The sequence below is a fragment of the Monopterus albus genome, unplaced genomic scaffold, assembly GCF_001952655.1.
Source record: "Monopterus albus unplaced genomic scaffold, M_albus_1.0 scaffold196.1, whole genome shotgun sequence".
NCBI classification, from domain to species: domain Eukaryota; kingdom Metazoa; phylum Chordata; class Actinopteri; order Synbranchiformes; family Synbranchidae; genus Monopterus; species Monopterus albus.
The window spans coordinates 926213-939876 of NW_018128076.1; the positions used below are offsets into that span (position 1 = coordinate 926213).

The 13664-nt window shown below is 37.6% G+C and overlaps 1 protein-coding gene across 1 annotated transcript in view; it reads left to right on the top strand.

Annotated features, from left to right (window-relative positions):
- Window positions 1-1069: 1069 nt before the first annotated feature.
- Window positions 1070-13664, top strand: part of sypl2a (synaptophysin-like 2a) — a 58173-nt gene continuing 45578 nt past the window's right edge. Inside the window, exons 1-2 of the mRNA XM_020617885.1 lie at window positions 1070-1281; window positions 1537-1611. Of these exons, the coding sequence (XP_020473541.1) occupies window positions 1540-1611 (72 nt within the window). The 5' untranslated portion in view covers window positions 1070-1281; window positions 1537-1539. The remainder of the gene's footprint in view (window positions 1282-1536; window positions 1612-13664) is intronic.

A 13664-nucleotide genomic window follows, 5' to 3' on the forward strand; every position in this document is an offset into this window, starting at 1 on the left:
ATGTGATGTGCATTGGATTTACATGTAGAAGCCTTGTTTATTTATGAATGGGGCTTATTACCTGCATACAATTACCTCCAGAAGGTTATGTTTTTACATTTGTTTGTTTGTTTGTTCACAGCATAACTCAAAAAGTAATGAATGAAATCAGGCCAGGGCCATTAAATATATACTACAACCAAAGGGTCTAGAAGATTTAGGGTATAACATTTTTTTTAAATTTTTTTTGGAGTAGGCTATATGGTGGGACAGCCTCTGATACAAAGAAAGAGTAATTCCATGTACAGATTGGACTGTGGAATTTTAAGATTTGTTATCATAACCAAACATAATATTTCTACTTCATAACATGAAGGATGTGTTAGACCTGCAATAAAACAGAGTTTACAAGCTCAGGCAATATTTTATTTAAATTGAATGATTTTCTCAAATTCTTAGCATTCACAAACAATTCCAGTGTGCTGCTGTCACATTTTTCTGCAAACATGTACATTCTAACTTCAAAATGCAAAAGTAATATGGCCAAAATTCTGTCTGTGGTCAAAGATAATGCCACACTTAGCATGCAGTAAAATGAAAAAAGTATGTTGTTATACAAATTCATTTTGACAGTTTCATCAAAATTGTTTTCCGCATGTTTTTTGTGTTCCCCATGTTTATGTTATGCTTGACAGAGAAAGTTTTGAAAGAAAAATGTACCACAAATGGCTATAGTTTAGACAACCACTGGAAATGTTCAATTGTAATTTTATTATTGAATGTTATTTGACGTCTTGCTAATAAGTACACTTGAATTAATGTCTTCAGCCACTGAAAACAATATTGACAGTTTTATACTGCCTCGTTTATGCCTGTCAGTGTTGGGGACTAATGAACAGTTTCCATGGAATGACTCACGGACTGCTGTATTGTTCACCGCTTTGACAGTCAGATTAAAACTGTTACTTCCTAAATGAAACTGGACAACTGTATTAGCAAATGTTTCATGAAGCCAATGAAACCAATTGGCTATACAATACACATGCTAATTATTTTGGCAAGTAACCGGAAGTGTTGTATAGTTTATTTCGGTCAACCTGACAGCAGTTCAGTTCTACAGGGTTTGACAGTCTTATCTGTTGCTTCCCTGGATGTTGGAACTCTCAGCTGCTTGCTGTCAATAGTGCATGCCGTCGTTCGAATGCAAACGGAGTCATTTTAAGTTAGCTTTGCAACCAAAGCGACAAGTTTAGGAGTCCAAACTACTTTCAGTTGTTGCACATTTCAGTGAACACTGTTCAGGTAAGTTAGGCAAGTTCGCTGAATACCCATGACATGATTGACACGAGTTAGCTTTAACTTGTTGCTAGCAGGGGTTTGCTAACAAGGGCAAGGCCAGTTAAGTAAGTTAAGCCGCAAGGTAATGAACGAGCAGTGAATAGTTTCTAGGGTAGTGTCGTGGACGCAGTAGTAGTACTAGTAACGTTGTTGCTCCTGCCAATGTTATGTTTTCGAGTCTCTGGTAGTCATTTTGCACTCCTTTTTTGTTATCCGTAGAAGATGGTGTCTGCATTTTCTCTGGACCTGGGGCCATTGAAAGAACCTCTCGGATTTATTCGTGTACTGGAATGGGTGAGTAATGTCAAAAACAATTAAATTAGATACCAAATCAAAGATAACGTTAGTGACGTATCGTTAGCCTATTAGCGGTCAACTACCATATCTACCCAGCATTTCTCCCATTTTATCGTAATGTTAATGTATTAATATTCCCTTTTCTAGTTGTTCTTTTTACTTATTCCAGGCACCATGCGAGTGCCTACAGTTGTTAGCTAACGTTATTATAAGATGCTATTGCACAGACTGAAGTGTAAATGCCAACGAAGACATTTGACGTTTCTATGCCCCTGCTGTGTTCTTTTGTAACTTTGGAAGTCTTGAATTTTGACCTGGTTCACTGAGTGAAATCATGCCTTGGCTTATGAATTTAAATATAGCTAATTATTTCTCAAGGGAAATGCTAAGTTGTACTGTAAAACCTTCCACATTTTTCATAGTAACACTCAGTTGTGTAGCAGTGAACCAAACTGGAAGCTGAAAAAATAGCCAGGGAATTCCCTGAAATTGCAGCTTTTGCACTGAAATAACCCAGCTAAGATGATAGGTTGTTGAACTGAACTGATCTTATGGTTCTGATTCTTTCATTGTGTTTCATTTAGTTTTTTTTGAACATGTCTGTGGTGTAGTTAAGTGCTGAAAGTGCATCCATTTTCAGGTCTGTGTGTCTGTAAATTTGACTGAGAGCAAGGCTTAAATATGCTATGGCAGCACTCAGCTGTTCTCACAGTGACTGTGATCTCATAGTGGTATGGTGTAGGAGCTTTAATTTCACTATTATTTCATATTGCCTAGAAATAATAATTCCAGTAAAATAAAACCTAAATTCCTGCAAATATTGGGATTCTAGAAATGTAAAGTCATTTTGTCCTAGCAGTTATGTTTTTTTTTATTATTTGTGGCTAAATAATTTTAAGTAGAAAATAATAAATTCACAATTTTTCATCATTGCTGAACAATGGTGGAAGAAATACTGAGATTCTAACCTAAAATAAGCAATACCACAGTGTAAAGATACACTTTTACAAGTGGGGATTTGTTGGGTTTTTCTTTTTATGATGATGATAATAATAATGATAGTAAGCTCTAGTCCTTACTTTGTAACGTGTTCTGAGACAACTTTTGTTGTGATTTGGTGCTATGCAAATAAAATTGAATTGAAAAGTCCAAAGTACAAAAGTATCAGCATCATAATACTTAAAGTACCATAAGTAAATATTTAGATATTCATCGATTATTACTAGCAAAACTCCAAAGCCCAAAACCTGCCATTTGGGACAGCCCTAAACTGGACAACAAAACACCAACATTGCAGTCAGTTGGAATGACTCCGGATTACAACCAGAATAATGCAATACAAAGGTAAAAAATTGAAAAGCGTAGCTTTAGCTTGCTAATGATGGCGATATATACACGTTAGCCAGCTACAGTACTTGGACATCTAGGAAGAAAGCTACATCTGCATCAAATTTTAGTCCTTTGGATTTTTTTTTTAATTCTCTCCATCTCCAACATGCCAATCCGGTGTTAACCTTGGTTTTGCCTCACTCTTTGTTGCACTCTTTCTGTGCTACAGAACATGGCCTTTTGGGTCTAACAGGTCTGCTCCCATCCTGGGTTGTACCTTACAGGGAGCCGCTATGGTTCATCTTCGAAATGAGCCATACTGATTTGAAAAACGCATATTACGACCTTGGATCAGTGGGAGCATGGAAGAAGTGCAGTGTGGATTTTAATAGTGGCCACAGAGGGCAAGAAATAAACACAAGGCTTGAAGATAGCAGAATGGGGGTGGGATGTAGTACACCAGGTAGAAAACATTTCTAGACTTTTATTTACTTGATTTATCCAAATATGTGCTAAATAATAGTTAATGCAGCTTTAAACACAACAGATGTAAAGTAGTTTGGACAACCAGGATGACAAAGTTTGTATACTGTAACACCTATGAAGAACATTTTATCAAGGAATATGAAAGACACTGTATAAATATATATTGTATAAACGGAACATATTTCTGAAGGATGAGCCAGCTTCTGGGTGCCTCCCATAGCCCCAAGGAATACAACCTGCCTTCCAGCCAAAGAGCTGGCAAACTACACAACCAAACAAGAAGCAAAACCCAAACACATCATTCATACACATAGTTAGGGCTGTCTCCTCACTGCATTTAATGTGGGCATGAACACATGCCCAGTATAGACATGAGTGTGAATCTCAAGGTGTATGCGAGATGCTACGCGCTACACACACACACATTTGGTCTGTACTGTTGCAAGTGCGACACGGACTGTCATGCCTCTAAATCTGACCAGCACGGAATCGGATATCTTGGAGTGATTGGCTGGTCACACTGAAAACTAGCCTTTTCTAATCTCTGCCACTCAATTGGTGCACCTCTATTGAAAACACTTGTAGAGATTGTGTCTTAATGGTTTGAGGCATCCTTTTCTCCTTGTTCTAGTGTTCCAAGCAACAATTTGCTCAAGACTGCTATCTGTGGTCAGGTATGCAGTGTCCCTGGCTGAAGTGGGTATCCTTCGCCCGCTATTCATTAATATTATGTTAAGACAACCTCAAGTTATGGTAAATAGATTTACTGTTTATGTCGAAAAGCTACTTTGAGTAGAACTGCCAAGGTGCTCAAATAAAAAAACTTGAGTTAAATAGTTTTAGCCTGTATTTGTTATGCTTTGGATGTTTAAAAATGCCAAGGAGTTTTGTTGTACAGAAGCTACACAAGATTTGAACCGTAATTTTGTTTTCTTTTTGTTAAAATGGGTTTTATAAAATTGGGATTGAAGGAACGGGTATCGATAGTGGTATCAAACTTTTTTTGAACAATAATCAAAAAATTTTTTTGAACAATATTCAGCCCTAACTATATGTGTGAAATAGAAATGGGAAAATGAAAGAAGGAATGATACACATATTGAAACATTGTGCATTTATTGAATTTAAAAAATAAGTTTTTTTATTTACTTTAAACATGACAACTGAAAAATAAATTTCATCTAACCAATTGTGTTTGACAGTTCAGAGGAAATTACTTATTGTTCTCTATTTATATTACAAATAAAACTGCTACTTCAGGTTAACAGTACAGACTGTCAGAGCTCAGTCACTCAGTCTGCTGGGCTCACCATGACACAGCCACATCCATCTCTCTCCCTCTTTCTCACTCAACAGTAAGGCTGCATACAATATGTTAGTCATCTTTCATTTTAGCTTGTTCATAACATTTAGTTATTAAGCAATAAACTGGTGGTGGATGACAGACTGCACGAGAAGTAGAAATTAATGCTCCTCTGTAAGTTTATACTCCTTAAGTGGGTGTTTTAATTGCTCTTGACTTTTTACCTGTGGAAGTTTTATTGAAGTTACAGTAACAAGCTTATGTACTGTCAACTCAAGTAATGTTTCACTTCTCCTGATGTGAGCAAAAATGCTCACATTGTAGAGTGCTAAAGGGTTGTGCTGGATTTGTAACATAAGACAAAACAAGAGCATCATTGCAAAACAGAGCAGCATAATAATGATTTTATCTGGATTATTTTGTTTTCATAATGGTGGAAAGCCAAAATCATCATTGAAAATAAAAATTAATTGCCCAGCCCTAACCAACGCTAATGGAATTTACTCCCTAGGTATTGAAATAAGGTACTGTATGACAAGGCATTTTTCAATACTTGATGGTATTGAAGCAATTTGGTCGGTGCCATAAGAAGTATTGAAGTTTGGTACCCAGCTCTACATGCAGGGCAAGGAAACAACACATGTTAGAGAGAGATAATGAACAAGAACTAATTGTTACATAACTTCAGAGAGTTTAGCAGTGCCACCCAGAACAGGAGTGTTGTTGATGTATGTTTCTGGAAAAAACGTGTAGCCACAGCAGGTGATTATGTAAGGTGGGAAAAATTGAAAGTAGTGAGTTGATGTGCCTAGGAACCAGCTCTAAGTAGCTGTTGTGAGGAATGCCAGCTGTTGAGATTCAAATAGCTTTGACATACTGTATGTGTTAATATCACCAGTATATTTTTCATGATGAAAAATCTGAATGGACTGCATACTAAAAAAAAAAAGAAATGATGTAGGAATCCCCCCCTCTTGTGATGGTGGTTGTATTTCTGGTTGATGCAAGCCATTGTGCTAACTGCTTCGTTACAGCACACACAGTACAGTGTGTGTACTTAAGGTGTTGTGCAGAAGTTGTTTCCTGTTGGTACAGTAATTAACAAACTGCTGCTGTACTTTGGAGTTTCACACCAGGAATGCACGTTTAAAAGTCTGGCTTTCTGTTCCACTGCTAAAATGAATTTTATAATGCTTGTTTTTTAGGGTTGGTATCAAAATGCATTTCTTTAAATATCAGCTGAGTTGTGACTTAAAAAGTATTTTTTAATAGAAGCAGTTTAGACAAGTTTCCTTAGTTCTCACTGTTGGCTGGTGGATGCAGAGCTGAAGAGGTGTTCAGGTCTGACCGAGCGGCCCTCTCTTCCCATGAAACTGACTATAAATCCTGGTGGCTGCTCTGCTAGCTCCCATGGCAATAAGGGTGCACTAGGAAACGTATACTATACACATTACTAGTCAACAGTCATACATTAGACTGTGGTAAGGGCAGGGTGTACAGTACTTGATGCGGAAAATGGTTTTGGCAAATTTTGTAAAAACATGGACACATTTTTAATGACTAATTGTAGAAAATGGTGAAGAACTGGCCAAATTAGGTGAACTTTTGAGGAACAAGCAATCGGTAGCAGCAGCCATCTTTTAAGTGTTCAAGTTTACATGCTGAATGAAATACACCGTCAGTACATTTCATATTACAGAGAACCAAGATCTCACGAGCCAAGTTTTCTAATTTGTGTCTTAAAATCAAATTAATGAAATTAATATCAAAGTTTGGAAAAAAACATGAAATGCTGCATGCTTTGTGTTAATGTGATTGAGGGGAGTTTCATTCAGTCATAGTCTATTAGACTTGGAGGTGCTCCCCATGAGTTTGAAGGCTTATTAGATGCTGAAATACTGCAGAGTGATTTGCTTTACTAGGTTTAAAATTAAGTTGTATTGATCATGTAGGATGTGGTCATTTCTAAATACAGGGTTTCTCTTTGGCTGTTTTCACATTACAGTGCCTTGCGAAAGTATTCGGCCCCCTTGAACTTTGCGACCTTTTGCCACATTTCAGGCTTCAAACATAAAGATATAAAACTGTAATTTTTTGTGAAGAATCAACAACAAGTGGGACACAATCATGAAGTGGAACGAAATTTATTGGATATTTCAAACGTTTTTAACAAATAAAAAACTGAAAAATTGGCCGTGCAAAATTATTCAGCCCCCTTAAGTTAATACTTTGTAGCGCCACCTTTTGCTGCGATTACAGCTGTAAGTCACTTGGGGTATGTCTCTATCAGTTTTGCACATCAAGAGACTGAAATTTTTGCCCATTCCGCCTTGCAAAACAGCTCGAGCTCAGTGAGGTTGGATAGAGAGCGTTTGTGAACAGCAGTTTTCAGTTCTTTCCACAGATTCTCGATTGGATTCAGGTCTGGACTTTGACTTGGCCATTCTAACACCTGGATATGTTTATTTGTGAACCATTCCATTGTAGATTTTGCTTTATGTTTTGGATCATTGTCTTGTTGGAAGACAAATCTCCGTCCCAGTCTCAGGTCTTTTGCAGACTCCATCAGGTTTCCTTCCAGAATGGTCCTGTATTTGGCTCCATCCATCTTCCCATCAATTTTAACCATCTTCCCGGTCCCTGCTGAAGAAAAGCAGGCCCAAACCAGGATGCTGCCACCACCATGTTTGACAGTGGGGATGGTGTGTTCAGGGTGATGAGCTGTGTTGCTTTTACGCCAAACATAACGTTTTGCATTGTTGCCAAAAAGTTCGATTTTGGTTTCATCTGACCAGAGCACCTTCTTCCACATGTTTGGTGCGTCTCCCAGGTGGCTTGTGGCAAACTTTAAACGACACTTTTTATGGATATCTTTAAGAAATGGCTTTCTTCTTGCCACTCTTCCATAAAGGCCAGATTTGTGCAGTATACGACTGATTGTTGTCCTATGGACAGAGTCTCCCACCTCAGCTGTAGATCTCTGCAGTTCATCCAGAGTGATCATGGGCCTCTTGGCTGCATCTCTGATCAGTCTTCTCCTTGTATGAGCTGAAAGTTTAGAGGGACGGCCAGGTCTTGGTAGATTTGCAGTGGTCTGATACTCCTTCCATTTCAATATTATCACTTGCACAGTGCTCCTTGGGATGTTTAAAGCTTGGGAAATCTTTTTGTATCCAAATCCGGCTTTAAACTTCTCCACAACAGTATCTCGGACCTGCCTGGTGTGTTCCTTGTTCTTCATGATGCTCTCTGCGCTTTAAACAGACCTCTGAGACTATCACAGTGCAGGTGCATTTATACGGAGACTTGATTACACACAGGTGGATTCTATTTATCATCATTAGTCATTTAGGTCAACATTGGATCATTCAGAGATCCTCACTGAACTTCTGGAGAGAGTTTGCTGCACTGAAAGTAAAGGGGCTGAATAATTTTGCACGCCCAATTATTCAGTTTTTTATTTGTTAAAAAAGTTTGAAATATCCAATAAATTTCGTTCCACTTCATGATTGTGTCCCACTTGTTGTTGATTCTTCACAAAAAATTACAGTTTTATATCTTTATGTTTGAAGCCTGAAATGTGGCAAAAGGTCGCAAAGTTCAAGGGGGCCGAATACTTTCGCAAGGCACTGTACCTGAAGTGACTCAAGTAACTCAGACGTTGATATATATATATATATTTTTTATATACACAAACAAAATCAGCTTTTTTTTTTTTCTTTTTTAATTCAGATCTGGGCCACTTGCATATGTGGCTGTTAATCTGATTTATACCTGCTCTTTGACTATGCATGTGGTATCAGTGACTCGCTCCTCTGCACTTGTTGCCTGTTGTCATCATTCAGTATTGGTCTTTCAAAGACCAGTAAAAGTAAACATAGAGGAAAGCAACAACGGTGATAGAGGTCACTACAGATACAAAGACATTTCACATTTGTTGGACCTTTTATAACCGAGCAGTTTTTGTGCAAGTTGACCATTGCACGGGTGATGATAATGACGTTATTCTTGTATGCACATAGCTCACATGTTTAGTTAAATTTGCACTGGCTGTTTAGGAACTTAACAGTGTTCACATACATGAATGTCAACCATCATCACAAAAAGAAAAGATCAAAATGGACTAGAAAACCAGAATTGAAAATTAAGTTTTGTAATTGGGGGAGGCTGTGGCTCAGGAGGTAGAGTGGGTCGTTTCCTAACTGGAGGATTAGCGGTTCGATTCCTGGCTTGTCCAGTCAAAATGTCGAAGTGTCCTTGAGCAAGACACTGAACCCCCAGTTGCTCCCAGTGATGACACCGGTGTGTGAGTGTTTGTGAGTGCGAATGGGTGAATGGCCAAATAGTGTGAAAGTGCTTTGAGTGTGCTGTAAAGCATAGAAAAGCGCTATACAAGTATAAGACCATTTACCATTTAATTTGTCATCATGGATTATTGAGTGTAGACTGATGGGCAAAATGTCAGTTTTGCAGTTTCAAATCAAATGTAGTGTACAGTGTGCAAACTGAAGTCTGAACACCCCAGTGCAGTACTTAATGAAAGCATTTTACACCTCTGGAAAGTTTGCACAGCAGCACTTTGTTGTGGTTCAGCAAAATTTGAGTCAAGTTGAGCTTTTTTTTTTTTTGCCACAACAGTGCCATACTGGTCTGCTTTAAATGAATTTGAGGGCCATGTTTTTTCACGCAAGAAGACTGTCGGTCTGAACTCAGCCTTAGTCTTGATACAATACCTGAATTTTGGTGCTGATACCAATATAATCTATTTTTGAAGCCTTAGGAACACACGTTTTTGTACAAACCCCTTTTTTGATTGCCACCTATTAAAAAAACTAAAGACAGCTAAGGAGGAGGCAGCCTAAAACTGGCAAAATTATGATTGAAATCAGACTATTTTGATACTTGACCGTTCTTGATATTCAGTGCTACAGCTATATTTCCGTGAGTACCAAAGAGGTATTCAGTTTTGATACCTGGCCATTATAGCTAAACTGTTGGTTTAATTTCTCTGTCCAGAAAACAGAAACAGTGTGGTCTCTAATGTTGCATCCATGTTTTCCACAGTCTGCGGGTAGTAGTTCCATGATTTATTAAATATTTTACCGTTTGTATTACTGGAATGGTTACAGCCATATACCAGTTTCACGGTATACCATGGTATGAAAATTGACAGCTATCATACTGTGCACATTTGCTTATTACCGGTATTGAAGAAAAAAATGTAATGCGTGTGCACCCTTCTTCCCTGACTGCCTGTCAGTCTCCACATGCACACATGTGGCAGACAAATGGCAGAGAGGAGGAGGCTGATATCACCAAACCACTAAAAAAGAAATTAAAATCCGCAGCGCAGGATTAGTTTGGATATCTCGGAAACGGCACCTTCAAGAACAGCATCCCTCCGTACAGGTCAAAATTTGTGTCGTGTTTATGACTTTAATCCCAAACAATTAACGTCAGTTATAAAATGCACTGTTGAAATAATTTTCCACATTGTCTGTTCGTTCACTAATCTCCAACTTACAAATGAACTTGCACTGACCCCAGAAACACACACAAACTTTCCAAGTTCACATAAATGTGTATGTGTGAGCGAAGGCACAGACTAGTCTGGCTGCGCTCTTTTGCACCTACAATAAATTGTGGCGTGTGTTTCACTATAGTCAGAGGTTTTACAAACCAGTCAGTCGGCTAATGGAGAAAATAATCAGCAGGTTAATTGTAATGAAAATAATCAGTATTTGCACTTGGATCAACTAGTTGAGCAGAGCTGAACAGTCCAGTCCTGCTTTTACATCAGTGCATGACTGATAGGCTGTTAATGTAATGATATAATATACTGTATAGTATAACATTTTTCTCCATTGAGTAGCCTACTAATATTTAAGTACATTGTTGTGTTAATACTTAACATTTTAATGCAGGACTTTTTGTTCTTTTTTTTTGTAACAGAGTAGGCTACTTTTACAGGATAATAAGGATAACTAGAGAAATGTATTTCCTGTCAAATGCATGTGGATGCTAATAAAAGCTGAAAGATTGTCCTGAAAATGCCTGAAATAATTGCTGAAACAGCTGAAAGATGAGAAGAAATGGCTGAAGTTCTTTGTTGAAATAGTTGAGAAGAAATGGCTGAAATTCTTTGTTGAATAATCTGAAGGATGAGATGCAATAAAGTAGGATGTGGATGTGGATGCTATGTGCTGAAGGATCGTCCTGAAAATGCTGAACATTTTGACACCTGAAAGGCATATCTACCTGAAAATATGCTGAAGTACAATTTTCCCATTAATTTGAATGGGGGAAAATTTTCAAAATAAAGCTAAATATTTTAAAAGGATGAAGTTTAGAAAAACTCTGAATAGAAGCATGGATGTCTTGGAGGAGCTCAACATTTTGATAGCTGAAAGTATGCTGAAGTAGAATTTCCCCTATTCATTTGTATGGGGCAAGATTTTTAAAATAAAGCTAAATATTTTAAAAGGATGAAGGTTGGAAAACTTCTGAATAGAAGCATGAATATCCTTGAAGAGCTGAACATTTTGATACCTGAAAGTATGCGGAGTGTAGAATTTCCTCATTCATTTGAATGGGGCAAAACTTTCAAAATAAGGCTATATATTTCAAAGGTATGAGGTTTAGAAAAATCCTTAAGACAAGTATGAATGTCCTTGAAGAGCTGAACATTTTGCTACCTCCATAGAATTTTCCCATTCATTTGAATGGGGCAAAACTTTCAAAATAAAGCTATATATTTCAAAAGTATGAAGTTTAGAAAAAATCTGAATAGAAGCATGAATGTCCTTGAGGAGCTGAACACTTTAATGGCTGAAAATATGCTTAAATTAAATTTTCCCATTCATTTGAATGGGGCAAGATTTTCAGAATAAATGCTAAATATTTTAAAAAGTATGAAAGTTGTAAAAAAAAAAAAAAAAAAAGTTGAATACATGGCATAATATCCTGAAAAACCTGAACATTTTGATACCAGAATGGCTTTTCTAGCTGAAAGTATACCAAACTTATTAACTTCCTATTGGTCCTCGCAAAGTAGGTAAAAGAAGTAGTGCTGTGGGTGTGTAGGTGTATGTGTGTGTATGAGAAAGAAAGAGTAGTCCTACACACCGAGAAATACTAGAGTATGGCTATTGAAATGAGACACAAAATGTAAATGGTAATTATGCAAAAACCATAAAAAATGTCAAAAAGCTGTTTACAGTATGAATAGCTGAAGAGTTGAATAGTTATTAGCTGAAATGGTGGTTTTAGCTGAAGGTATGCTGATATTAAGATGTGAAAATTTTTCCCATTCATTTGATTGGGGCAAAATCTGCTGAAAAAAGCTAAATATGTTAAGTATAAATGTTACAATAAAAATATGTGAAGACTTCCTCTACTACTAGTGCTAACATACAAACTAACATGCTTTAGTTGTATAACATGTTCTAGTTATATGCAGTATTTAAAATCATCTTTAGAATTCTGTTTATTTTTTAGGGACAGTGTAGTGCTGCAATCCAGCTCAATCAACTGGCACAGTCGCTAAATAAAATAAAACTTTTTTTCATTGTTCTGAGGGTCATTGTAGATGATGATGATAGTAACTCTGTAATACCGTGAAACCATGACATTTTCTGAGATGTTATCATACCCTGAACATGTCATACCACCGCAACCCTATTTACTGGCAATACAGTTTCTTCTGTAGTTTGTGGTCAGTTCTTTTCCTGTGAGTTCTAAAGGAATAGTGCTCTCTCATTCAAATCTGATTTTCACAGCTGAAGCCATTGTTGTTCTGATTTAGACTCAACCTTGTTAGATCCAGTGTCTCTAGACCAAACTCAATCGCACAGGGGGCCCAAACTCAAAGCACACAAGGTCGCGGGCCGAACAGGATAAAAATGTATTTAACAGACTAAAACTAAACATTTTTTGAACATAAATATGAATTGAAACAGACAGGATACAATATTATCCCAAAATAAATAAACTTGAACTTAACATCAGCAACCGTATTTCTGCTAAGGCTCACATTTGCAAACACCTGCTTTTTGTCTGGACACAAGACGTCACACAGTTTCATCATGCAGCTCTTCAGAAACTCTCCCTTGGCAAATGGCCGGGCTGATTTGGCTATCTCCTCTGCCGCAATAAAATTAGCTTTCACAGCAGCTTCACTGTGTGATTTCACTTTTGTGAAAACGTCTGTTGTGATGTCAGATTCCTCTTCAACTGCTCTACCTTCTGTAGCTTCTGCTCTGCATTCACGTTTTTCAGCTTGTCCTGATGTTTTGTCTCGTAGTGCCGTCTTAGGTTATATTCCTTAATTACAGCCACATTAGCTCCACAAATAAGACACACGACTTTACTGGCAATGTCAGTAAACGTACTGTATACTCGTCCTCCCACCGGTTTTGAATGGCTGTTTTCAGAATCAACTTTTCTCTTGGCCATTGTTAGGGGTTAGCTTTGACTTGAAATTAGGGTTGTATACATCAACAGACACTTGATTGCTCTGAAGTAATTGACGCGGGAATGATCGCAGGTAGCCTATTGTTCAGTAAGGCAGCTGTTGCGTTGCATTATGGGATTTGTAGTTTGTGTGTTATTGGCACTTCATACCGCCGGGCCATTAAAAAAAAGATGTATAAAATGATCTCGCAGGCTGGATGTAATTGTACGCCAGGCCGGATGTGGCCCACGGGCCTTGAGTTTGACATATGTGCTCTAGACAGTCCAACAAGTTTAATTTGTTGTTAGTCTGCTCAAGGCTGAAATGGACAGAATTCTTCTAGGGTGAGGCATTCTTATTCTGGGAGAAACAGTTTGCCTCCCTCCTCTACATGCTCTTGCAAAATATTTATAACTGATATTACTGAATGTCAAACTGGGTCATATGTCACAGCCTGTAAATGTGGACATTAGCCAGATA